This window comes from Rhinolophus sinicus, chromosome 10 (assembly GCF_057876585.1).
Source record: "Rhinolophus sinicus isolate RSI-liver-muscle chromosome 10, RSI-T2T, whole genome shotgun sequence".
In the NCBI taxonomy this organism is placed as follows: Eukaryota; Metazoa; Chordata; class Mammalia; order Chiroptera; family Rhinolophidae; genus Rhinolophus; species Rhinolophus sinicus.
In genome coordinates this window covers 5,335,595-5,362,000 of record NC_142510.1, presented here as the reverse complement: position 1 = coordinate 5,362,000, position 26,406 = coordinate 5,335,595, and the positions used below count along the sequence as shown (strand labels likewise).

The following is a 26,406-nucleotide window of genomic DNA, read 5'->3' as shown; positions in this document are numbered from 1 at the left end:
TGAGTTACAACCTTTTATTAGTGAGGGTGTCCTTAAGTACAGTCGGAGTGCATAGAAAACAGTGTGACGCTCCTGCTCTTAGCCGTTCGAGCAGTGTCTCCTTTTTAATTCAGGCGACTACAGAAGGCACTTGGGTCTCCGTGAACTGTGTGCATCTGATGTGTGGTAACCAGGACCAGGAAAGAGTTCGCAAACAAAGACCTACCGAACGGCGTTGGAAGGGGACACAGGTCAGGGAATGGCTTGGGAGTGGGGGCGGGGGGCATTGGCACCCATTTGGGTGGCTTTCTCCCCATTTTATGTCAACTAAGTTGCCAGTGATTAAGTTACCGTGGATCTATTTTTCTAAAAACTCAACATCTCTGCACAAAATTCATTGATACGAGGGGGCGTGGGTGTGTGTGTCTTCTGTTGGTTTGTCTCATCGGGTCCATCATTCAACACTTGGATTGGTACCCCGGACCCAGGGTGGTGGATTTCATGTCCATTGTGAGGGGTGTCGGTGATGTCTGTCATTGGACAATGGGTTTAGACCGTGCTAAGCAGAGTCCACTGGGTGTTTTGTTCTGTTTTCAGCAAGTTGTTTATTCACTGGCTTTGGTTCCGTTGAAGTCTGCATCGCGGGCGTCCATTTCCTCATCAGAACCGTCCGCATTTTCAATAATTCTACGTCCTCCAGACCTTCTAGAGGGAACAAAAGAGGTCTCGTTTCCTCGCCTGTGGGTTTTAAGAAAACACACATTTCTTTAGTACAGCAACCTCCCTCAAGGTTGGGAGAGATTTTTTTTTTTTTTTAGCAGGAACAAAAAACAGACTCAAATGAGACAGAAATTGATGTTGAAGTCCACAGATCCTGACCGGTTTCAAGGTATGGTTTTACATTTGATTGGCCGGAATGGCAGGCAAGTAGGTTTTTCAAGGCAGAACCATCTGCTTTAAAAAATGTCTGGCTGGTCATTTCATGGTACACAGGGTTCTTGGTCTGCCGGGTGACCGCGTCCCCATGAGTTTATTCACACCCGTGGGGCAGGTATGAAGGATAATTGTCATGGTCTCATCTTGTACCTCACGTTTAGAAGGAAAGACAGGAGGGTTTGGGGAAATTGGGAAAAGGTGAAAGTGAAGGTCACGGGCAGCCCTGCGTAGATGCCAGGAGGCTGTTCTCTGGTTAAAGGCCACACACAGCCCCCTGCTTTTGGAGAGCAGAATTCTTGGACTGAGCTCCCCCAAAGCGAAGTCTTGTTAGTGTTTTGTTCACCGTGGCAGCCACCATGCATGGCTTACAATTAGGTGTTAAGTGAATATTTGCTAGAACAGTAAGTTGGACGTGTTAATCCAAGGTATAGTTTAGCTCCAGCTTGTAAGACACCCCGTTCTGTCCTTACCGCTCCCATCACCTCTTCTCTGTCCTGCCGGATGCCCCAAGTTGTCACCTGAGTTACCTTCAGGTGACCCTGCCCAACTGGAGTGAGGCTTCGTGTGGGGCGAGCCAGGCAGACTTTTTGTAAAAGACCCACTTGACCACACAAAGGCTGGACAGAAAAGCCAGGAAAGTGAGCCCATCCCAGTTATCAATACTTTTGGCAAAGGGGACAGCCAGACAGGTTAGACTAGAGGCAGAAGCAAGGCCCACAGAGTCCTGACAGCTGGAAAGGGGAATCCCAACAGGACTGCGATCCGAGGGTGGGAAAAACCCACTGGGGGTAGTGGATCACATTCCCGAGGTACAGGGATCAGGAATAAATACTTAAGGTTGTAGCCACTCCCAGTCTCTCTCACATCAGGGAAGCTTCTAGGCCTCTGGCTCCCTTAGAACTAATTTTCCATCATTCTCAAGCAGTGACCTTAGAAGTCTTTTTTCTTTGATGTGGTTTTGAAGAGTCTGGGTCAGAGCAGGGTCCCAGGGTCCAGTGGGAGCAGCAGCAAAGCAGGCGCCCCTTCCTGCTTCTACTGTCCAGGTTCAAACTCCACGGGACAGCCTGGGGCCAGGATCCAGTGCCTCACCTGTGCTTCCAGGCACTCTCTTTGTGCACCCCCCACCCCGAAGCTGGCTAGAAGCTTTTAATTGGCAAAAGTGCTCCATTGATTTCAGAAGGAAACCGTGCCCTGGGTCACTGTAAGTCCCCTGTTGAGGCTGCAGTCCTGAAAGCCCGTTTGTACTGGCTCAGGTGTCTCTTGAATGAGGGGTTTCAAATCCTAGGCTAAAGTTGACACTGGCTCTATCCCAGGAAGTAAGGGACCCCGCCTAAGATTTTCTGAAAGGCTCTGATCCTAGAGAATTTGGATTCTAGTTGTGGACTCAGCTTATCAAAGGTGCTGCTGGCATACCAGGTATGAGCACTACTTGCTTCACAGGGACTGGGTTCCCCATTAACTGGTGGGTCCCAGGCTCCAGCCAGCCCTAGAATTCAGCTGTTGGCATGACAGCTGCTTGAAAGCTCTGTGCCTTAGAGGCTGAAAGCTCCTGCCAAAACCTCATCCAGCTTTAAGGATTTGGGTAGCAACAGCAAAGCTGAGATTCTTGAAAAGAGAAGGCAGATACAAGCCAGGGCTTGCCAGGCCTCTCAAGGATGAGAGGAAAACCAGGCCCCAGTTGCCTAACTTCACACAGGAAAAAGTTGTTAGAATCCCAGAGAAGTCGAGACCTCTTATCTCTGTCTGGAAGGACCCCATGTGCTTCCTACAGTCTTGGTTATCCGTTCCCCAATCCGTGAATACGTGCCCGTGAGATTTCTGGAAAAGGTCAGGACTGTGCTTGGCAGTGTATGGGGGCCGGTGTCCACCCTTGTGTGCTGAAAATGCAGTGAGCAGCTCGGGCTTGCTGAAGCCTCACGCAGCCGTGAGCACCTCCACTTGTAAGACATCGGGGTGAGGGCTTCTTTTCTTTGCAGACAAGATTGTGAGTGCGCACCCATAGGGGGATGAGTTCCTGGGCTATGGTACCATGAACCCCTGCTTTGTTTATTCTGATTAGTGAACTATACCAGCCAGACTGAAGCCATTGTGCAGGAATAAACCCAGAACGGAGTTGTTATAACCTTTCAGCGCATGTCTCAGCCCGACCTGGGGGACAGCACAATCGAGGGGCCAGCAGTGTAAGAAAAAAGAGGCTCTTATGCAGGTCAGAGTAATCCAAGTGACACACACACAGCCTGTACACTCTCGTCAGCACGTGGTGTGACAGGGACACATTCGGTGCCATGTCATGCCAAAGCAGAAGTGGAGAAGGAAAATGGGTCAAGACATGAGGTCGTCTGGTGTTGATCTTGGTTGTGATGAGAGTTTTGAACTAAGATGTCCAAGCCTCCAGATTTTGCAGGAATCTCAGAAATTTGCAAGGGCCAGGAAAAGGGGACAGGGAGGGCGCGATGAGCAGAAAGGACATGGAAACTGAGTGTGACACACATGAGCCGCGAAGCTGAAGGCATGATACCTGGTGAGTCATTGCGGAGTTTCCTGGGGGAGGGGGCCTCTGAAACAGAGAGAGAGAGAGTCCCTGGTGGTTACCATCGGGAGCCCACTTAGGCGCCTTTTCAATCCTGAAAGGCATTTGCTTCTATTAAATAATTACAGGCACTTTTAAGTCAACCTTCTAGCAAAGCTCCTGAAGCCCAGAGCACTTAGAGAGGCTGGCACAGAAAAGGACAGGCCGCTTTTTTTTCAATCAAAAAGCAAATGTCTGTCCTTCTGAGCCTCTTTTAAGAGCGCAGGTGGCTTCCTCCCGTGAGGCGGACCTGTTCAGGAAGGTGAAGGCATTTGAGGACACTAGTTCAAAGACCCCTGTGGGGACAGAATCTGAAAGGTCCAGGCAAAGAAGCTGTTGAAAACCTCCCTTTATTATTACTGGGTCTTCCTCCCTATAGCAAGAAAGCAGAGAAGGACGGCCTGTGGCAGCTCATGTTGGAGATGACCAGCAATGTGGCACAGGAAGGGGGCACTGGTCAGGCTCGGAGGGCTTGTGTGGAGATGCATCTGGTTGATAAAACTGAAAGCTGCCTTGCAATTCCTTGTTCTGAGGAGCTGGCTAGGCCTGTCAATCTCACTCAGAGCTCTGTTTTGAGGAAAATCTATGCTTGATTTTAGGTTCTTGTATATCTAGAAGACAGAGCAGGAAGGAAAGGCACAGCCTGTGTTGTGTATGTTCACGTTAGGACTAAAAATGGTTCCTTCTGTACTGGCCTGTACGGCCTCAGGAGGGTCAGTTGTGTGGGGCAGAACCCACAGGGGACGTTCAGCATACCCCAAGAAAAGGGAGCAGTGACAGCAAAGGGATGAGAGCTGGAGTAGCTACTTCCCCACCACGCAGCCCAGGAGGGGCAGAGTCATCACCAGCAGAGCGTAGCTGGGGGTCCTCGTGGCCAGAGCAGCTCTCGTCCCCTGACAGTCCAGCCTGGGGATCGCTCCCAGGCCCCTGCTGGACCTGAACAGTTAGGCCTGGTCCCCATTCCCTCCAGGGCCCACAAGCCTCTCACCATGCTGGGACTGGGGCCTCCTCCCTGAATGCCGGTACCCTGAACCAGCTGCTGTTTCCCTGCTTCTGAAAGGGGTCTGGGCCTCCCACTTGTCTCACGCAGGGGTTCTCACAGTCGGCAGCGCACGTGCCAGGTGAGTTCAGAGGGGCCCTGGGCACACCCTTGGAGAACTGAGTGCACAGTGAGAAAGGTGTTCCCTTGTTGACTCTTTAAATGTCTGATTGTGTCAGAGAAAGTCTGCTTGGTGCTAACGTGTTTCGTCACTGCCTTTTGAACCAAGAAGTAGGCCTTCAGCTGAGAGTCACCAGTTTGTGGCCACAATAGCTACAACTCACTGTTTTCTTTTCACTGCATTTGATTTTGTGGGGACCTGTTAATGCAGGTGATGGTTTAACAATGGAGATGGCAATGTATCATTAACAGTGACAGTGATACCTCTGTTTTCGAACATCTCCGTTGACAAACGTTTCGGTTTACGCACGCCGTAAATGTAATGAATCTATGGTATCATTAGATAGGAAAGTTCATGCTGAATTTGCAGTTTTAGGGGTTTATTTTAAACGTCTGGAATGGATTAGTTCATTTCCCATTACTTTCTATGGGGAAACTGCCTCGGTTTCAGAACTCAGTCTTCCAGAACGGATTACATTTGAAAACCGAGGTTCTACTGTAATTTCAAAGAGAAGGTCAAGTTAATAAGAGCGCAGATACTAAGAGGCTAAGGCAAATGGTCAAGTTGATTGAGAAGGACTGAGGTGGAGAAACATCATCTCTAACTCAATGACTGAAGGTTACTCTGCGCCCAGCACTACCCCAGACACCGGGGATGAATAATCAGGTAAGACCTCTGTGCGCATGGCCTTGCAGCCCTGAGTGAAGACAGACTGTGACTGAAATAAACAGCAGGTTACATGCTGACAGGTGTGTGAGAGGAGCACTGTAGGGAGTGGAGCAGGGCATTTTAGGGTAACAGAGATGAGTCAGCATCTGAAGGGGAGTCAGCTATGCAGACAGCTGGGGGAAGAGCATTCCAGGCAGAGTGGACAGCAGTGCAAAGGCCCTGAGGCAGTGTGGGAAGAGGCCAAGGGGGGATTTAGGAGGCAGTGGACAGATCGTGAAGGGCCTAGCGGAAGCAACCAGGGGGGTTCCGAGTAAAAGAGGGACGTGATCCAACTATTTAAGCAGGATTCCTCCGGCTGCTGTGTTGAGAACAGACTTTAAGGGGGGGCCAGCATGGAAGCAGGGAGGCCCATGAGGAGCCTGCAAAAGTGATCTAGATGGGAGGAGGGGGGGCTAGGACCAGGGTGGCAAGAAGTGGTTGGAGTCTGGATGTATAGTATTTTTAAGGGAGCTGACCAGATTTTGCAACAGATGGGATGTAGGGCATGAGGGAAAAATAATGACCACAAAGTTTGTGGCCAGGCTCATAGCAACTTCATTCCATTTGCTGAGCTGGGAAGGACTGGGAGAGGAGCTGGTATGAAGGGGTTCAATCAGGAGTCAGGTTGGGGTGTAGAAGGTGTGAGCTGCCTAGTAAGGCATCTCGCAGGAATGTCAGGCAGGGGCTGGAGTTCCAGGAAGAAACTAGGAACTCACTAGATGGAGAGAGGATGCTAAAGCCACAAGGCTGGTTGAGATCACCGAGGGGGAAGTGAGCCAGAGATGGGCAAGAAGAGAACCAAGATGGCCTCCAGGGGCAGGACAGCGGCAAGCGGGCTTTGAGGTGAGGTACCCGGCAGAGGAGAAGCAGCCAGAAAGGTAGGATGAACCCAGGTGAGGCTGTTGTCTGGGAAACCCAGTGGAGAAAGTGCAGCGAGGAGCAGTGATGGGCTGGAGCATAGGGCGGGCGCTGCTGAGTCAGGTGAGGCCCAAGGACTGACCACGGGAGTAGTGTGCGGTCAAGGGCAGCGGGGAAGGGGGGACTACGAGGTGTTTCCAGCTGGTGCAGTGACTGAGAGGGAAACTCTTGCATAGGACAAAGGAAAGAATTTCTGGAGCAACATCCTTGAGTAAATGAGAGGGGGCGGACTGATGAAGGGGACTGTTCAGCACAGAAATGGAAAAAGCAGAAGTGAGCACAGACACAGAGGTCGACGGGGAAGTGAGACCTTGTTTACACTTCACGATGGTTTCTATTTTTCCTGGTAGATAGGAAGTAAGGTCATCAGCTGACAGTAGGGTGGGTGTGGGTAGTAAGTTTAGGGAGAAAGTAAAAAGGCGTCTCAGAGTGGGAGACTGAGGTGCAGGGAACCCTCAGTGGGGGCTACTCGGTGTTAGCCATCGAGAACTTGCAGCGGGACGTGGCAGCATGGCTGATGGCTTTTCTCACACTACTCTGAGCTGCAGAAGGTGGAAAGTTGGGTACAATTTGGGTTGTGTTTTCACCAAGTGAGTACAACAAAGCAAGAGCAGGGCCCGGCCCAGGGTGCCGAAGATGTGTGAAAGGCTGCTGGCAACCTGAGTGTGGGCTGCAGCCAGGAAGGTGACGGGCAGATGGTGCCATGCCTGATGGTCAGAGTAGGGCTTCGAGTTACTGGTGATGCCTGTGGAGTGGCAGGACCATGGAGGAGAGAAGGTCAAGGACGTGAGGCTGGAGGAGTGAGAGAATGGACCGGGACCCAGGTGGACAGAAGGGTGAGCGGGAACCCCAAGAAGCACGGTGGTCACCTACATACCTTCAAACCCAGAGGTACAGGGGGTGAGGGAGAGAGAACAGCCCCATTTAGGGCAGAGGTTCTCAACCCTGGGTGACTGTACCCCCAGGGGACATCTGGCAACGTCTGGGGAGTGCCACAGTAGCTGTGGGTGGAGGCCAGGGATGCTGCTCGCATCCTACAGTGCCCAGGCCAGGCCCTGTGGTAAGAACAGACTTACACAGCCCCAAACCCCAACAGGGCCGAGAACCCCTGAGTTCGAGAAAGCTGGTGAAGAGAAAGGCCAGTAAACGTTCAGGAGAGAAGGGGTTTTGCGTTGTGTCGGCGGTGCAATGAAGAAAAGGTTTCAGGAGACGGGACACGGCCTCTCCCTCCTCCTCCGCCCCAGGAGGGTCATTGGGACGAGAAGGGGAGCCCCTGAGGCAGGGCCTGGACACTGCACTGTGATGGTGGGACGAGCCCGCAGGAAGCCAGGGCCCGGGGAAGGGTGCCCTCTGCATCAATACCGAGTCACGGGGGCATCCCTGGGCCTGAGCAGCCGCCACCTCACCTGAGCTTGCTCTTGAGCGCCGTCATCTCCCGGCCCATGGCCTCGTTGCTCTCGGTGGCCTCGTCCAGCTCCCGCTGCAGCTTCCTGCGGTTGGCATTGATTCGCTGTGACTCCTCCTCCGCCTCTTCCAGCTGCCTCTTGAGCTGCTTGACCTTTGTGTTTCCTTTCTCTGCCTGTCAAGGAGAGGCCCAGGGTCAGGGGGTGTTGGGGTGCCAGGGGAGGGTTGGGGGGTCCTGGAGGCCCTGGGGGTGTCCTGGGAGGCCAGGGGGCCTGCAGTGGCCACATACCTGCTCCTTGTACTGCTCGGCCGCCTTGCGCTCGTCCTCCACCTGTAGCAGGACTTCCTTTAGCTTCTTGTCTTTCTGCTTCAGGGACTTGGCAGCCGCCAGTTTCTCTCTGCGCACACGGGGGGAGGAGGAGGATGGCTTCCTGCGCAGTCAGTACGTAAACCCGACCGGCATCTGGCCCACTGTGGGCACTTTCCCTGAGCCCCCAATTGGGACTCGGCCCCAAACGGCAGTGAAGCACGGAGCCCCACTGAAACGTGGGCGAACCCTGGACACGTGCTTAGCGAGAGGAGCCAGTCATGGGGCCTCGGATTGAGTGAGTCCACATACGTGAGAGATCCAGGATTCACAAGGGGAGAGAGCGGTGGGTGCTTAGGGGGGACAGAGGGTGAGGCTGAGGGGCACAGTTTCTTAGGAGCTGATGAAAATGTTCTCGAGTTGACTGGTGAGGGTGGACCTATCTGAATATACTAAAAGCCATTGAATTGTACAAGTTGTGAATAATGAGTTGTCACTAAAGCCACTACCAAACAAAAAAGAATGGGTCAGAATCCTTCCAGTGTGACGGTCACAAATGTGCTGTGAACTTAGAGCTCGGTCGCCCCGTCACTAACATGAAGAGCCTTTCCCATAGTGGTGCGTGCTGCATGGGGTGCTATTTGGACGTTTTGTGGAATTAACATGACATCCTGCAAACATAGGTTAGGAAAAGCCACGTGTGCTCCCGGGCAGGCTGGCTGGTGTCACTGAGGAGAGGACTCGGGCTACTTAGGAGAGCAGTGGGCATTTCCAGGGCTCACCCGGGGCCAGGGCCAGGCACAGCCTGTGTTCTCAGTTCTTCCGGCACGGCTGCAGCCCAGGAACCACGGAGCTTACCTCACAGGCAGAACTGATGCCCGGAGAGGCCCACGGACCCCGGACACCACACACCGCTCACGGGCAAGCAGGCTGGCACTGGAGCCGCATCCCACCGTACCTGGCCTCCTGCTCGACCTGCTCCTCCAGCTGTGCGATCTTGGCCTCCAGCGATGCGATGGTAGACTTGAATTTGGACTTGATGGCGCCCTCCATCTCCTGCAGCTTGCTCCGGAGCTCTTTGTTCTGCCGCTCGAGCTGCTGCCGTGCGCTCTCATTCTTCTGGGCTGCGCTACGCTCTGTGGCCAGCTCGTTGCTGAGCTGCTCGGCCTGGGGAAATAGGGGCATGGTCGTGAGGTGGAGGGCACGGAAGCCCGGGGGTGCAGTGAGATGACCCCAACCTTTGTCAGCCTCTGCACCCAGGAGCCTGTGATGATGTCACCGAACCAGCATGGGGTTTTGAACTAGAGCCTGTTCCAGGGTGGGTCTGAGGCAGGGGCTGCCCTGGGGCCCAGGAGCCCAGCAGCCTGCCCCGCTCTGGCCCCCACCTGCTGTGTGGCCTTGCGGACGCGGTCACTCATGGCTTCCATGTTGCCTTGCTCTTCCTCCAGCTCTTCCTCCAGCTGTGCAATCCGGGCCTCCAGGCGGCGCTTCTCGTCCTGAAGTGTGTTCCTAAGGGAAATGCAGCCGTGTCTGAGGGCTCCAGCCTCGCCCCAGGTTAGAAAACACCCTCTCCTGAGGAACAATGCCTCAGGGTTGTCCTCGTTTATAACTGAGGAAACAGGCTCAGAGAGGCTGAGAGACCTGTCCAAAGTCACACAGCAGGGAAGTGGGGAACCAGGACTCATACCCAGTGGGTTTTAGCAAAGCCAGGCCTGGGATGAGGGCCGGCTCTCCTCTCTGACGTCCCCAGCTGTCCCGTCCCCACCAGTGAAACTGGCCACATTCCAAGTAGGGTATGGACACCCTGAGAACCCTGCCACAAGCCAGCTGAACCTTCTGTCACTTTCAGCATGAAACCGGGTCTGGGAGGCTCTCCTATCAGCTGCCTCTACATCAGCATCTGAGTCTAGGACCCCCTTTCCTCCCACGGGGGCTCCATACCTTCCTGAGACACTGCTGGCCAGCTCCTCAGCCAGTTCCTCCTTCTCCAGGTCTGCCTGTTTGCGAGCTCTCTCAGCTGCAGCTAGATCCTGGATGGTGGTGAGGGGGGAGGAAGGAAACCTGTTGTCTGCCAGGGGACGGCTGTGCCCTACCCGAGAAGCCACCCTCCTCCTGTCACCAGGCCCCCTGCAGTCTCTACAGCCACCCTCCAAAATGCTGCACCTCCTCTGAGCTCAGGGGAGGCCCTGCAGACACATCAGAGGAGAAAAGCTGGTGTCTTCCCAGGCCCAACCACGGAGGTCTAAGGACGGACGAAAGAACGCAGGCTATGGATGGATGCACACGACCTGTGCTGCCAAGGGCTGGGGCCACGCTGGCCCCCTCGGGGGCTCTCGAAGCGAGAAGAAGGCTTTACCTCCTGTAGCTGCATGAGGTCCGCTTCTAAGCTCTTGGCTTTCTTCTCATTCTCCTTGGCCGTGGCAAAGATCTCGTCTCTGGAGGCACGGGCATCTTCCAGCTCTCTCTGGAAGTCCTTCATCTGAGCCTGCGTGAGTCAACAGGAAGGACAAGCTAAGATGTCCTCACGCACCCAAGTCACCTTTCCACGCCAACCCCTAGCATTTGCCACGATTAACCGCACGGAAGTCCCTGTTGCATGGGCACTGCCCTCAGCGTCAGGTGGCCAGGTGCCATTCTGGGTGGGCCCAGTAGATCTAAGACACGGTGACGTGACCTGAGTGCCTTGGCCAAATGCCTGATAACGGTGCCCTCCCAGGGCAGGAAACAGCCACCAGAAGCTCGGTGGTGGTGAAAAACACCCGCTGAACAGGCACTGGTGGCGAGGCCTGTGGCCTGACTGGGGACAGTGTCTCCTCGCGTCGCTCGCACCCTCCCCCAGGCGTCACCCACCTGCAGCTTGCGCAGCTGCTTGATGGCTTCCTCCCGCCCCTTTATGGCCGAGTCCGCCTGCAGCTCCAGGTCCTTCAGATCCATTTCCAGCTTCTTCTTGGCAGCAGCGGCCAGGGCGCGTTGCTTCCGCTCGTCTTCCAGTTCCGTCTCGTACTCATGGAGCTGAGCAAAGACGAGAGGCGTGCTGCCGGGCGGGGCCTCCCCGCGGTGGTCCTTCCCTGCCCCCGCCAGCATTCACTGAACGCCCCGGTGGTTTTCTCACCCCAGGTTGCAAATGAGACAGCAGTCTCCATGAGCCCAGGAATTGGCGGAAGAAAGGAAAACAGGCCTCCCCGGTTCCCCCGGTTCCCCCGACACGGATTACCTGCCTCTGGAGCTGCCTCCTCTTCTCTTCATTCTGCTCATCCCGGGCCTGGAGGTCGCGCTCGAACTGGCCCTTGAGGGCCTGCATGTTGACCTCGAGCCGCAGCTTGGCGTCTTCGGTCGCCTGCAGCTCGTCCTCCAGCTCTTCCAGCTGGGTCTTCATCTCCTCCATCTGCGTCTCCAGGGCCCGCTTGGACTTCTCCAGCTCATGGACCTTTCACGTGAGGGGTGCCTTCATGAAGATGGTCAGGCAGCCCACAATGACAGACCTCTATCTCACTAAGGTCAAGGAGCTGGCTTCTGCCCCCCACCGGATATATGACCAGGAGTGGAGACCAGCACCTTCCTCTCAGAACTCGTGACTCAGACCCCCATCCCCGCCCGCTGCTCCAGCCAGGCCCCACCTTTGCACCAGCCCAGGTGACTGCCTTCCATTCCTGATTATCACTTAACACGAAAGAGGCCCCACGCCAGCACCACCCCCACCCCCCCCACCATGGACTGAAAAACAGCAGAGAGGGTGGGTTGGTGAAATGCAGACAAGCAAAGACCTGGAGGAAGAGCGACTTACGTTCTTGCCGACGTCATCCTTGGAGCTAACCAGGTCCTCCATCTCAGCTTTGAGCATCTTGTTGGTCCTCTCGAGTTCCTCTTTGGCTTCCAGGGCCTCCTCGAGGGCCCGCGCGAGGGACAAGGCCTTGGTTTCCTTTTCCCTGGCTTCTGCCTCGGCTCTGTCCCTTTCATCCGCATATTTGGATGAGATGTTTTTCTCCTCAGCCAACAACTACAACACAACAGAAGACCCAAAGGTGACCTCTAGGCATGCCCACGGTTCAGCCCCCTTTCATCACAAAGCCCCGTGTCCTGCTGCATTAGTGCAGGTGCAAGCCAGTCAGAATCAATGGGAATCGTTTATAGTCAGCTTGCTTTCTGACTCCCAGGTCCTGCAGGGCCAGCATCTGCTGAATCTGAGCTTGAAAACCAAGAACGCTGCCCATGTTGGTTAGAACATACTGCTACTGAGGTCAAAGTGACCGTTCATCCCACCAGAGGCCACTCATTCTCTTCTCCTTTCATGGCCACAGTAGCCAGCTCTCAAAAGTGGCCTGTGAGCCACAGCGGGAAACGGTGAGTGTGTGGATGTCTCTCCCACACTCTGCTCAAAGAACACTCCATGCTGACGTCCACCTCATCTTCAAAGAGAGCAGCGTATTACGCATTGTAACATCCGAAAGCCAGACTTCCAGAATTCAGCAAAGACAGGTAAGGAACAGGAGCTCCCAAACAATACAGTCAACACACAAGCTCCACACTGTGTGTGATAGGAAAACAGTAAAAGTGCCCGGAGACCTTGACCAGATAATGAAACGCAGGTGAAAAGTAGTGAGGACAAGCTGACAGCACAGAGAAGGGGTGGCTGGTGGAACGGAACAGGCAGCGTGCCATACAGAAGCCGGGTGCTCTGGATCCAGGTGGGAAGGGGCAGTGAGCCCCCCCACACCTCCTAGTACAATCCCCAAATTGATTAACCTCAAGTCATTTGCAAACCAATGTTTACTAAATCTGAGTAACATATATGAAAAGTTGGTATTTAGGGGTTTGGGTCATACTGGTATATACGCATTTACCAGAACTCGGTGTACACTTCACATTTGTGCATTTCATTGTGTGTAAATTTTACCTCGAAGCAAAATTATGTTTTAAATACACCTCTAATGTGTAATGCTGACGTATCAAGGGGGGGAAAATGTCTATAAATTGCTTTGCAGTGCATCCAAAGATAAGATACGGATGACAGATATGATTCATCTTTATAAATAAACACGTGATGAAGTGAGTATGGTAAAGTGTTAATGATCAAATCCAGGCGTGCGATTCTTTCAGCTTTACTGTGTGCTGGCAGTTTTTCATAATGAAACGTTATGGACAAGTGGCATTTAACTGGTAGACACTTTAAGTCACTTGGAGTACTCAGTAGGCATTCAGTAAATACTGAGTGAAGAAAATAAACACATAAGCCTTATTCCTTTTGGGGGCTAGAAACTAAGGCATGACTAGGTTGGCAGATGACCCCTGGAAACGTTCATCACAGCCAGCGAGACTGCCACTGACCGCACTCTGACCTAGGGAGCCCTGTTTCAGTGTCACCCAAAGCAAGCTAGCCTTCCCTCCATCACCTCCAGCAAAGCAGGGACGGGATGCCGACCGCTGTCAGCCCCGACCACCCCGCCAGCCCCTACCTGATCAAACTTCTTCTGCTTCTTTTCCAGGTTGGACACCAGTTGCCGCTGGTTGTCCAAGTCAACGACCAGGTCATCCAGCTCCTGCTGAAGCCTGTTCTTGGTCTTTTCCAGTTTGTCATAAGCAGCTGCCTTCTCTTCGTACTGCTGGGTGAGGCCCTCGATTTCCTTCTGGAACCGCTTCTTGCCCTCTTCCAGGGCCTCCACGGTGCTGGCAAACTCCTGCAGCTTCTTCTTGGAATCGGAGAGCTGAAATGGCCGGGACCGGGGTGGGGTGAGGAGGGCAGGGAGTGATTCCCCCGGTGCCCCCAGACCCCAATAAGCTGACCACCTTCTCATTGAAGAAATTCAACAGCAGGGGGAGCCGGGGAGCCAAGCAGCACAGCGCCTGCGCTCCCACTGCTCGGCCTTGGGCCCCTGACCTCCCCTGGAGGCTTCCGCCAGGGCAGCAAGGACCCAGCCAGCACCTGGATGTTGAGCGTTGAGATGTGGCGCTCCAGGTTCTGCTTGGCCTCTGTCTCCTCATCCAGCTGCTCCTGCAGGCTGGTCCTCTCGTCCTCCAGCTGGCGGAGCTTGGTGGACACGTTCAGCTTCTGCCGGGTTTCTTCTTGAAGCAGCTCCTATGGAAAGGACACGTGACGTGCTGGGGACCCACCGCCAGGAAGGTAGTACCCCAGGTCCCTCTGGGTGACGTGACAGGATACCCACCTGGGTGTCCTGGAGCTGGGACCCCAGGGTTGCCACGTCCTTGGCCAGTTTGATGGCCTTGCCCTCCGCCTCGTTGAGCATCACTGTCACACTCTCCACTTCATTCTGAGGAGGCCGAGAGACGGGTTAGTTGGAACCTCTGAGCCCGAGATTCCAGGGTCCTCTTTGCTCATGCGGTGTCTACTGACAGAAATGCCTGTGAGCTCTGGGGCCTGATTGGGGCAACTGCGTGGCCCCCACGGGAAGGAAGTGCGGCGTCTACGTTAGGATCCCTGGTGCTAAGAACCTGCTAGAGCCCCAGACTCTTATCAACTGGGCCCTGATCCTGGATCCTTGCCAAGGCTGGCACAGCTGGAGCAGCAGATCTGACAGTCCAGACGCCGTGAGATGCTGTGGATTGGCCGACTCCCTAAAGCCAGGGAGGTGGCTGCGGATGGCACCTTGGCTTCCCAGGGGCCCTGTCCCCACCACGCCCTCCCTCACCATCCTCTTTGCCGTTGCACTGAGCCTATGGCCAAAACCAAAGACGCAGCCACTCAAGGTACAGAGCCCGCTACCGTTTCCTATGCCTTTTACTGCAGTCCCTGGTGTGTCTGAGCAGGGCCTTGGGGAGATACCAGCCCGCCGTCTGCCTCTTCACGGGCACAGTGAGGACATGAGTGATCTGATGCCACCACTCCAGGGCCTTGCTTGTGTGAGGACAGCCACAGCCCTGCGCGCAACTGATAGGGAAGATGCAGACGTAACGCTTCCCCTGCCCTCTCATCCCAGGCTGTGAGCACATGAAATGTTTACCAAAAGTATGGCCACATCCCATGAATGGGAAGTCGGGCCAAATGTCTAGCCAAAGCTACGTGACCAAAGATAGACGATGTCATTCCCCAGCTTCAACCCCTCCACTGGCTTCCCATCACTCAGGAGAGACTGACATACATGGCATAATAGGCCTCGAAGGCACGGAGGCGTCAGGCCACAGCCTGCGTCTCTCGTCCCACTTTGTACCAGTTTCCGCTTCCAACTGGGCATTCTAGCTTTACTGGCCTGACGTGCTCTAACTCCCCACTGGGCCTTTGCACATGCTGTGCCCTCTGCCGGGCCGGCTGCTTCTGTCAGACTCCCGCAGGCCAGGCCTGCTCGTTGTTCACACACACACACAGCACCACGCGTGTGCTGCGCCTGCCCAGTACCGCTGTACATTTGCTGTGATTATGACTGTCTTTCCCTCCGCTAGGCTGGCGCTCCGGGGGAGGGACCGTGTGTCGTCTTTGCTGTTATATCTCAGGATCAGACACGGTGTCTGGCCTACAGCAGGTACTCAGTAAATACTTGTTGAATGAACAGATGAAGGTTTTTCAAGGTCACAATGGACAGAGGGACCACGCCACCTCCTGGCAGTGGAAGAAACCGACGTGCTTGGCTGCAAGAGCAGCTGCCGTGGGCTGGGAAGCACCGCCCGCCTCACAGCGGGGCCAGGGCCGCCTCCTCACCTGCAGCTTGTGGACCTTGTCGTTGAGCTCGGCCCGGGCCCGCTCCCCGTCGCTGCACTTGGACTGCAGCTCCTGCAGCTGCACCTCCAGCTTCTTCTTCTTGTGCTCCACCTCCTGCTTGGCCTGGCTCAGGCTCCGCAGCTCGCCCGCCAGGTCCGCGTTCTCCTTCTCCAGCGTCTGCTTGTTCTTGTCGAGGTTGGCCTTGGCCTGGCCGAAGAAGCAGAAGGGAGGGAAGGCATGACAGCTGAGGCGGGAGGGCGCTGTCAGGTAGGAGCCTCCGCTGTCGGGGATCTGCCCTCTGTCCATTCCCCTCCCTCAGGTGACAGGGACCTGTGCACTTCGCCTCAGGGGAGGGGCACAGCAGGGTGGGGAGCCCGGAATCACTGGGGAGACTTGCTGGATTCCGTTTTCCTAAAGCTCAGAGGCTGCAAAGTGGCATCCCACGGGCTGCATGCAACCTGCGGTCATGGCCCGTTTGACCCTTTGTTACTTTTTGCCAAAATTAGTTGCCAACGTTTTAATAAAGAAACGTCCCATCAAGCTCTTGACTCCCACCTTCTCTTTAAAATAATCAAATGTTCTATATCATGACTGTGGTGACGGTGGTTCCACACATGCATACATTTGTCAAAATTCATTGAGCTACACACTTGAAATTGGTGCATTTTATTGCCTATACCTCAATAATTCTGACTTTCAAAAAACACACTAAAGATCTGGAGACGGGAGTGCTGCCTCCCTCCGAGGCAACGGGTAGCAGCTGGCCCTACAGCTGGGAAAGTCATACTCCACTTGGCCCCGGTCTCCACCACTCCCTATCGGCCATACCTCCATCACCCACCAGTCCCTGAAGGCATGTGAGTTTCCCTAACAAAAAAGGTGTTTGGGGCAAAAGCAGGTGAGGGGGAGACTTCTCCCAGGGTTATAGGGAGCAGAAAAGAAGAGAGAAGTGAGTGGGTCCCTGCTCCCCAGATGACCACCTGGCTTGAGGACGGTCAGTTCTCTTTCTGGGGCCCCACTCTTCCAACTATGAATTTAAAGGGGCACGTACACCTCACTATTGCCTGGGGGTGCAGCATTCTGTAGACCCTACCTGGAGAGGTTACGAGGGGTGTCCTCAGCCAGACTGACTGGGTTCAAGTCATGGCTCTGTTCCTGACTGTGTGTGAGCCGGGGTAAGTCTCTTCATTTATATGCATTCTAGACCTCAGTTTCTTTGTCTGTGTAATGGGCTTAATAGTACGTAAGCCGTAGGGTGGTTGTGAAGATCAAGTGACATACACGAAGCACTGCATAAATGCTGGCTGGCATCATTATTAGAACCTTGGGTAGCGTGTTACTCATCTCAGTACTGACCCTGATTAGTTATTAGTTATTTAAAGCTGTTGACATACCGCTCTTTTATGTGTTGTCACAAAAAAACATCACAACTCACCCTCTTGAACTGCTCAAGCTGCTCAGTGAGCTCCTCCACGGCCTGGGTGTGCTTCTGCCTCATCTCCTGGACCTGGGCCTCATGGGACCGCGTCTCCTCGTCCAGGGCCTTCTTCAGCACCGTCACCTCTTGCTCCCTCTTGGCCCTGGACAGTGACAGTAGTTGGGGAAGACAAGGTTCACCTCAGACAGTGCTGTGCAATGGGACGAGAGCTGTCCCAGGACCCAGAGCTGACATCTCCATCGCCACCTCTCCTAGCTGTGTGACCTCGGGTGAGTCACCTAACCTCTCTGGACCTGGAATTTCCTCAACGGCAAAATGAGGAATTTGTTACCTGCCTAGATTCTCTCAGGGCAGGCAAACGAATAACACAAAATTATATCGTTAAAAGAATTACAAAACGCATTGCAAAATGTTCTTGGAATATTAATATTAGCTGTTATTTATTGAGAACTTACTATATGCCAGGCCCTGACCTATATCCTTTACATACATCATCTCATGTACTCTTCAGAGTGACCCAAAGAGGCAGGTGTGGTATGAGTTCCACTTTACAGATCAGAAACCTAAGGCTAAGAAAGGGTAAGCGGCTGGCCCATGTTGCCGGAATTTGAACCCAAATAGTCTGACTCTGAGCCCACTTTTAGCCACTGCGCTGGGCTTTTCTGTATCGTTGGCCAGGTAAGAAGGGAGCAGAGTATCACGCTGGCCTCTACACACAGGTGAGTGCCATAGCCCAAATCCCAAAGTATGGGAGACAGACCTCATAGGATGCTCTCAAAATACACGTGTGTTTGCTGAGTGAGGAAAGGACCTGGTTTTCCTCAAGTCAGCGCTCGTTATCTGGCAAGTGACCTTCTGTTTGTTGATGCCCATTTGACATCAACAGTGAATCTTAAAGATCAATATAATGATGTTCCTTTAAAAATTTAACACAAAATTTATACACCCACACTCGGCGACAGGAGCTTGGATATTTACTTACCGACACACAATGAAAAGACAAGGAGATAACCCAGAATGTTAACTGGGGGGGGGGGACTGAGGACAATGTTTTTGGTGTCCACGTTTCTCTAGTTTTCAAATCATTCTGATTATGTCCCACCACGGCGATGCGAAATTAGTAAGATGAAAACTAATCATGTTTATGTCAGTTACAGCAAAATGCAATCAGGACAGTAAATGGAGGCCTGGGGGACCCTGTGACCCACCCTTTCCCACGAGCCCCCCCAGCAGGGCGCTGGGGCCACGGCCCCCCCTCACCGGAGCTCCTGCTGGGTGGCCGTGCTGTCCAGTGTGTCCTCCAGCTCTGTCTTCAGCGCCTCCAGCTCCTCGCCCAGGTCTCGCTTCTGCTTCTCAGCCTTGTTCCTCGCAGCCCGTTCTGAGTCCAGGTCCTCCTGCAGGTCTGAGATGTGGCCCTCCAGCTCCCGGATCTTCTTCAGGGCGTTGTTCTTCTGAGCAATTTCGTCATCGAGCCTGCCAACGACAGGTCACCAGAATCAAGACCCCAGAGCCCGAGGCCTCGGCTGTCTCACAACATGGCCAAAACTGCTTTCTGGAACCAGCCACTTCTGTCCCACAGATACCAAAACATGTTCCACCCACGTCCCCACGATACGACAGGTCGCTTCTTACTACGGTGGACCACTTGGAGGTTTCACAGGACGTGATTTCCAAGGTCTGATATAAAAAACTAGGTCAGTGTACGTGCATAAAGGCAAAGTACTGGTCCCAGATGGCCATCCACACAGGTAGGGACCTCACTCAGAAGGAGGTCCCGGGGAGAGGAGGGTCGTCCCAGCGCCAGCCAGACATGTGGTGGGTAGGCTACCAATGGAAGGGACTCAGTGGACAACAGGAAATGGAGCTCTGTGGTGTAGACGAGAAAGGCCGGGGCGTCCAAAAGTCCGACACCGTGGGAGACGCCAAGAGGGATGAGTTTGGAGGGAAGAGAAGAAGGTCAGAGGTATGGTTCTGGGTGCAAGCAGGGCTGGGGTCGCTCCCAGGAGGCCTGGCCCCGGGGACGCCTTCATGAGATGGAGGCCTGGGACACGTGAACACACAGGGACAGGCCCCAGCCGCTACCTGGCCAGGGCGGCCTGCAGCTCCTCCTCCTTCTTGGCCAGCTGCATCTTGAGCTCAGCGATCTGAGCCTGCAGGTCGGCAATCTGCTCGTGGAAGTCGCTGGCCTCGCCCTCCAGCTTCCGTTTGAGCTTCTCCAGCTCCTGCCGGTTCTTCTCCTCCTTCTTCAGCCGCACTGTGACAAAGCCAGGGGCCCTTCAGGAGGTGGCAGCCCCCAGAAAGACGCCTGGAGGGTGAGCCTTCCTACTCAGGCATTTCACACCGAGGGAAGGCGCACACGTCTCCCTAGTGGTAACTGGCACCCCCGCACCACCATTTTGGGGAAGGAAAGTCAGTTCTCATGAAAAGCACCTTTGATTACTAACGTGTTGACTAACAGCGATTGGGGAGCTGGAGAGGGCTGACCTCTCCTGAAATAGTCTGCCATTCTGAAATTTCCTCTCTGATTTTCCTAGTTTTAAAATATCTGTTCAAAGCCTCTTTGGGTAGCCCAGTTTACCTTCCAGTTCTGAAATCATAGATTCGTGCTTATTTTTCAGCTTGGTAAGATTCTTGGCCTTCTCTTCCTCTTCTGCAAGATTCGTTGTTAAGTCACTAATCCTCTCTTCAAGGAGTTTCCGCTCCTTTTTTGGGAAGAGAAAAAGAAATATCATTAGCTTTGTTCTTTTCTCCAGGTTCTGTGTTTCACTTTTAGTAATTTCCAGATAAACAGTTGAAAGGAAAATGCACATTATAACTAAATGCAACCTAGACTTTGAAATAGTGAAGAAAGGTTCCTAAATTTAAAAATTCAGCCACTTCACATCTCACGCCACTCTGCCCTTCAATAGGATTCTCGTCCCCTTCCTATCACATGCCAGCTCTTCTCTGCCTCAGGGCCTTTGCACCAACAGGGCCATCTGCCTGAGATGCTCCTCCAGCCCCTCTCCCTCTAACTGCTCCTCAGTCTTCAGGTATTTACTTAAATATCACTTCCTCCAGGAAGCCTTCCCTGAATACCTTACCTCCATCCCCTAGTGTTCTTCTCAGAATATGGTGAACACCCCCTTCAGAACCTTGATCACAGTGGTAATTAATGGTTACATGTATGATTATCCATTTGCTGTATCACTAGAGGACCCACGAGGGCAGGGTCCTCCTTCACCCCATATGTCCGGGACCCAACAGGGCCAGGCTCACAATAGGTGCCCGCTGACATCTATCTCAAAGAACTAAAAGGAGCCTGCCCTCAGTGGGGCTGGTTAGAGGTTACTAACTAGGGTAGCTTCACTCATTCTGGTTTTCACTGGGACTTTCCCAATTTGGGTTCTGGAAGTCCCACATCCCAGAAACCCCTCCATCCCAGGCAAACCAGGACAGCTGGTCTCCTTCTCCCTAACTGGACGTGGCCCATGAGAATGTGGGAGAGGCCCCAGAGTCTCAAGGCACTTTTGACCCCTTTGCACAACTTGGGGGTTCCATTGGTCATAGTGTTGCTGAGACTTGCTCCGTGGCAGCCCTGGTGCTGGTGGGACCACCAGGGACACAGTCCATGGCACACCTGCATCCAGATGGTGGTCACAAGGCCACCTTGTCACTGCTGGAGGTAACCCTTTGCTCAGCCTTCAATACCTTGTATTTGGCTAAAAAGGCAAAGAATCTGGAGACCTGGTCCCTGGTGAGCCCATCATTTGAACACAGATGCCCTACCCCACTCACTTTTGACAGTTTATTGTTCTGATCATCCATCACCAGGATGTCATCCTCCAGTTTCTTAATCTTGGCCTCGGCTGTGACCTTCTCAAGTTGTAGCTTCTGCCTTGCAGCTTCCTCCTCCTCCAGCTGTTCTTCCAGGTCCTTTGTGGGAAAAGAATCACAACCTTACAGTCATTCTCATGGAGCTCTGACACAGAGGCTGGGCCACATGTCCCCCAGTGCTCTGCAGTCTCCTTTCATTGCAAATAGAAGGTTTGGGCAAAGCCACTTTGCTTCATGGAGCCTCAGTCTCCTCATCTGTAAAATGGGGACCGTAGACACCATGATGGTTTTATTTGCCCACAGATACTTTGATACTCTTCTCTTCAAGAAGTGGAGACTAATTCCTCTCCCCTTGAGCATGGGCTGGACTTAGTGACTTGCTTCTAACAAATAAGGGAAGAGGAAGTGATGGAGTGTAATATCAGCGATCAGGCTATAAAAGGCACTGTGGCCTCCTCCCACGTTCCCTTTCTTCTTGATTCACTCCTTCTGAGGGAAGCCAGACGCCATGTTGTGAGGACACTCAAGCAGCCACGTGGAAAAGCCCACCCGGTAAGGAACTGAGGCCTCCCACCTACAGCCATGTAAGTGGGCCACGTGGAAGTGGGTCCTCTAGCCCCAGTCAGATGACGGCAGTCCCGGCTGACATCTTGACTGTAACCTCATGAGAGATGCTAAGGCCAGACCCACCCAGCTAAGCCACTCTCAGATTCCTGACTATGTGAGATAAATGTTTATTTCAGGTGTTTTGTTCTGCAACAACAGCTCACTATAGGTTGGTGCAAAAGTAATTGCAGTTTAAAAGGTTAAAAATTACAAAAACTGCAATTACTTTTGCACTAACCTAATATAATTACCCCTCACACAGGGTTGCTATTAGGAGACAAAATAAAAGCACATGGGAGTCAGGGCAGTAGAGTTGAGCGGGCTTTAGAGGAGACCTGTGTTGGCAGATGGTCGTTCTGCTCCAAGCCTTGGTCTCTATATGTGCAGTGGGGCCATGTATCGTGACACCTCACAGGCCTGCAGGGATTTGGTACCCACCCACCCACAGCCCCTGCAGCGCCTTACCAGCATCTGCTGCGCCATCTTCTTCCTCTCTGCCTGCAGCTGCTGGCCCCGGTCCTCCTCCTCCTCCAGGCGGGCCTCCATCTCATGCAGGATCTCCTCCAGCTCCTGCTTCTTGGCCGCCAGACGGACCCGCATCTCCTCGGCTTCAGCGTACAGCTCCGTTTCCGCCTGCAGCTGCTCCTGCAGCAGGTTCTTCTCCTCGGCCAGCTGCACACAGGGGGTGGGCAGGGGGCCAGTGAGCCCCCAGGAGCAGGCAACCCCGCCCGCCCTCTGCAGCCCCAGCCATGCTCCCAGCCCGCTACCTGCGAGTGCTTCTGCTCCAGTTCCTTGAGCTCGCTCTCCGCCTTCTGCTGCCGCTCCTTGATCTTCTGCAGCTCATCCTCCTTGGCCTGCATCTCCTCCTCCTGCCGTGTCACCTGCAGCAGGGGCTTCACCTGCACACACACAGTGAGTCCAGCATTTGTTTTCATGGCACAAAGCATATAGTCTTATAATAAATCACATCAGTGCTTCTCAGCCAGGGACAGTTTGACCTCACCCATCCAAAGCGACATTTGGCAATTTCTGGAGACAGTTTCAGCTGTCATAACCTGGGTAGGGGGTGCTACCAGCATGTAGGGGGTTGAGGCCAGGGATGCTGGCAAACATTCTAGAATGTATAGGACAGCCCCACAACGTAGAATTATCCATCCCAAAATACCAATAGTGCCGAGACTGAGAAACCCTAACCTAGGGCAACAGAAAAAGCTGTGGTGAAAGGGAAAAGTTGCCCCTTCTCCCATTTAGTCCCACCCTGAGAGAGACTACTACCACTGACAAATTGGTATGTTTCCTTCCAAGGAGAAAATAAAAAATAAAAATCCTCACTCCTACCACCCCCTCAAGGTCATGACTAGCATTGCCTTCCAGTCTTTTTTCCTACATGTTTAAAAAACATACTCGAGGACATGCTGTCCAGTTTTACGTGCTTTTGTTTCTTAAAACTACAAGGTAATGATCATCCCCTGCTGTTCCATCATTTTTATACCTTTCTTTTTAGAAAGCCATCATTTTTAACTGTCGAAAAGTATCCCATTGATGATGTATGAGCCATTATTGAATTAATCAGTCTGCTGGGACTGGACATTGAAATTTTGCTGTTGTAAACAAGGCTACAATAAACTGTGATTCCTTTTTTGTTTGTTTGTTTTTAAATCTCAGCTTTCTTAGTCCAGTTTTTTAAGAAGTTGGGTCTCTGAGGATGAATATTTCCCAACGCCACTTCCCCTCGCTGTTCTTCACCAGGCTGACTCCTAACTCCTATGCTCAACCCCCCACCTGGCACTAGGGAAGTCTCTGTCACACACTGTGACTTCCTTCACACTCACCCCAGGTAGTTTGCCATTATGTATTTGTTCCAGGGATTGTCTGCTCATTGTCTGCTCCCCCACTTGACTAGAATATTCATGAGGCCAGGCAGGACCCATGGGGTCTGTTCCTGGCGCTATCCCTAGCACCTCTCACTCACCTGTTGCATAGTGGGCACTCGATAAATATTTGCCCAAGAAAAAAGGCTTGTGCCAATTTACACACTCAAGGGCACATAGAGGAAGCCGTGTCTGTCACGAGAGAGCATGTCTTTGTGCAGTTGGTACATTTCAGCCAGAGAATGGTGCTGAGTGGAAAAAAGAGCCAGTCCCAAAAGGTGACACACGTTATGACCCCATTTGCATAACATTTGTGAGATGACGAAATTATAGAAATGGAGACAGATTAGTGGTTGCCAGCGGCTATGGAAGGAAGTGGGTGTGGCTATACAGGGCAATGGAGGGATCCTTGTGGTGTTGGAAATGCTCTGGATCTGTGTTAAAGCCATGGCTGGACCCCATGTGTCAAACAGGGAGGGCTTTCGGAGGCTTGGAGCATCACCAGCAGACAAGGTTTGATCTCCAGCCCTCAGCTGCACATCCACTGTTGACCAACTCCAGTCCCACATCTGGAACATCTGGAGTGAACATCCAGGGCTGCGGGTCCCGAGCACTCACCTTGGTGAAGAGCCTCCACCACTGCCAGTTCCGCAGCTTGAGGTAGGCGGCGCAGTTCCTCTGAATCACCTTCATGGCCGTCAGCTGCTGCTGCCTCTTGGCAAAAGCCCTGGGGAGAGGGACAGGGGAGCCATGAGAAGCCCTGCTTGGCCCAATACACGCCTCACCATGTTGTCACGGCATCCCGCCCTGCAGCATTCTGAAGGCAAGACCCATCTGTTTGTCTTGTGATTTGGGGATGTGGATGGGGACACCCCTGCTTCTCGCCTGCTGATTCCTCTGGAAGCTCTGAGCATCAGCACCGGTATATTGTCTGAGCACAGACCATTTGCATAATCTGGAGTCAAGAACCTTTCTCAGTGGGTAAGGAAGACTCAAGGCTCACAAAGTGCCCTGGACTCAGAGCTGTAATCCGAACACCACCTAGGAAATCAATCTGTGCTACACCATTCCTCGTGGGACCCCCGGCACTCACCCGGCTGTGCCATGTCTTCCCCAAAGCTCAGTGTCTGACAAACCTATTCCTCCCTCAGGTGTATTTTAGAAATCTCAAACCTGACACACAACTACTATTCTTCCTGTTTAAGGGCTATTGGGTTTGAGAGGCCACAGAACAATGAGTACAATAATCATTCCTGCCTCGTGCCTCTTTTCTCTACTTGGCTGCCATCTTGGATGTGGGTGAACTTGAAGGATACAATCGCCCCAGTTAGTCTGGAGACGGGAGGGGTGGCAACAGAGAATTTAGTTTTCCAACTTAACACATTAGGTCCGTCCCTAGACCAAGAGCTCCCCAGATCTGGCCTTGACCGTGACGATCAGGGCTCTGCAGATGGGAGCGAGGACCATATTCATGATAGCATATGCCCTGGACAGAGCTACTCCGCCAGTTCCTGCCGTCCTTTCAGGGGTATGACTTTCATTGAGGAACCCTAGCCCCCACCCAGCCCCCAGGCTTACCAAACAGAAGGGGCCTCAGATCTTCCCAGACCCTGCCTCATGAATCCCATATGGGCATAAGGCTATAGACACAGCCAAATACTCTTTCCTCAGGTATTTTACCATAGTCTCACTATTCCATTGACTCCTCGTGAACAATTCCACAAAGCAGGAATGATTATGCTCATTTTCCAGTGGAGGGACCTGAGGCTCAGAGAGGTAGAGGAACTTGCCCAAGGTTCATCAGCAATTAAGTGGGAGAGCCAGGAAGAGAACCCAGGTCTAAAACTCCAGAGCCATGGTCTTAACTCCTTCCCGCCCTGCCCTTATAAACTAGAGCAAACATTCAATTGGTAGCATTTCTTCCCCCTCAAGAAGAAGCTGCGTCTTAAAGCCGATGGCCCCTGAGAGTCGGGAAATCAGAACATGAGGTCAGGAAGCCCCCTGAATGTTTGCTTCCCATCTGTGTTTGTGGGGAGGTGACAGTATGCAGGTCTTTACTTTCTGGCCAGGTAGCCGCGGCACATGGCCTGGAACGCCATGATGACATCCGTGATCTTCAAGTCTCGCTCCTCTTCCAGGTGGGCCAGGACCCCAGTGCGGAAGAAGATTTTGCTCTGCCCAATTCTGTACAAGTTGGGGTCGAGTTCTAGGGCTTTGATCTGTAGAAGGAAAGAGGATAAGGGTTCCCATCCTCAGTCAGGCCATGTGGCCAGGGGTTAAGTCTATTTAAGGAGGGTCCCACCCAAAGCAGTTCCTGGCAGTGCCAGCACGGGCTGGGAGGTTCGCAGCTGGATTTCGGGGGAAGGGCTGAGGCGGGGCTCACCATGAGAATGCAGGCTTGCTTCCCGTCCATGAAGCCTTTGGGAATGGCGTTTGCAGCCAGGATCTCGTAGCTTGATACACAGGGCAGAAGTCACCGACCGAGTACCGCTCCATCACCCCCACCGCAGCCAAGCCCCACTCACCCATCACCCCACCTGGGCCCTGCCCCAGCGGGCTCACCGTTGTCGGAACTCCTGGAAGACAATCCTGTTGGGGAAACCCTGGCGGCAGATACGAATGCCTTCCAACACCCCGTTGCACCGCAGCTGCTCCAGCACCAAAAAGGCGTCCAGCTTGCCGGACTGCAAAGGCAGAAAGAGTAATGGGCCACCGGGACCTCGGGGAGCTGCAAGCCCCAAATCTCAGGCCTGGGTGACCCGCCTTGCCAGGCCACCGGGGATCAACGCAGGCATCATGTGAAGTCTCAGCTGAGGGTTCAGGTGACATCTCTCTAGTAGCTGGTGGCCCCTAGCGAGAAACTGGGGCTCTTCTTTGTTGCCTCCCTTCCTGTCCATCACCAGCTCTATAGTTCCTACCTCCCAAGTGTCTCCCAGGCACCCCGCTTCTGTCTATTGGCCATTGTCACTGCCATCCGCTCGCCAGCATCTTTTCCTACCCGGTCTTTTCACCCCCAGTCCTGCCTTTCCCCTATTTTCCCTCATTT

The 26,406-nt window shown here is 53.4% G+C and overlaps 1 protein-coding gene and 1 long non-coding RNA gene across 6 annotated transcripts in view; one reads left to right on the top strand and one right to left on the bottom strand.

Annotated features, from left to right (window-relative positions):
- Nucleotides 1–26,406, bottom strand: part of MYH11 (myosin heavy chain 11) — a 93,356-nt gene continuing 66,950 nt past the window's right edge. For 2 of the 5 annotated variants that reach the window (XM_074322777.2, XM_074322779.2), the window contains 26 exons: nt 25,923–26,044; nt 25,744–25,813; nt 25,419–25,579; nt 23,979–24,087; nt 22,257–22,388; nt 21,955–22,161; nt 20,845–20,982; nt 19,646–19,769; nt 19,150–19,321; nt 18,328–18,540; nt 17,065–17,209; nt 15,630–15,836; nt 14,143–14,247; nt 13,902–14,054; nt 13,435–13,683; nt 11,766–11,978; nt 11,196–11,408; nt 10,832–10,993; nt 10,338–10,466; nt 9,923–10,011; nt 9,367–9,490; nt 8,940–9,148; nt 7,964–8,072; nt 7,677–7,849; nt 3,434–3,472; nt 1–717 (listed from right to left, as the gene is read on the bottom strand). In XM_074322777.2, the coding sequence (XP_074178878.2) occupies nt 3,442–3,472; nt 7,677–7,849; nt 7,964–8,072; nt 8,940–9,148; nt 9,367–9,490; nt 9,923–10,011; nt 10,338–10,466; nt 10,832–10,993; nt 11,196–11,408; nt 11,766–11,978; nt 13,435–13,683; nt 13,902–14,054; nt 14,143–14,247; nt 15,630–15,836; nt 17,065–17,209; nt 18,328–18,540; nt 19,150–19,321; nt 19,646–19,769; nt 20,845–20,982; nt 21,955–22,161; nt 22,257–22,388; nt 23,979–24,087; nt 25,419–25,579; nt 25,744–25,813; nt 25,923–26,044 (3,759 nt within the window). In that variant the 3' untranslated portion in view covers nt 1–717; nt 3,434–3,441. Of the gene's footprint in view, nt 718–3,433; nt 3,473–6,253; nt 7,016–7,676; nt 7,850–7,963; nt 8,073–8,939; nt 9,149–9,366; nt 9,491–9,922; nt 10,012–10,337; nt 10,467–10,831; nt 10,994–11,195; nt 11,409–11,765; nt 11,979–13,434; nt 13,684–13,901; nt 14,055–14,142; nt 14,248–15,629; nt 15,837–17,064; nt 17,210–18,327; nt 18,541–19,149; nt 19,322–19,645; nt 19,770–20,844; nt 20,983–21,954; nt 22,162–22,256; nt 22,389–23,978; nt 24,088–25,418; nt 25,580–25,743; nt 25,814–25,922; nt 26,045–26,406 lie in introns of those variants that run through there. The other 3 variants (XM_074322774.2, XM_074322776.2, XM_074322778.2) reach the window with 2 other exon arrangements.
- On the top strand, nt 11,974–16,169 carry LOC141569463 (uncharacterized). Its single transcript, XR_012493144.2, has 2 exons — nt 11,974–12,457; nt 13,465–16,169. It is a non-coding gene; the product is annotated as an uncharacterized LOC141569463 (long non-coding RNA).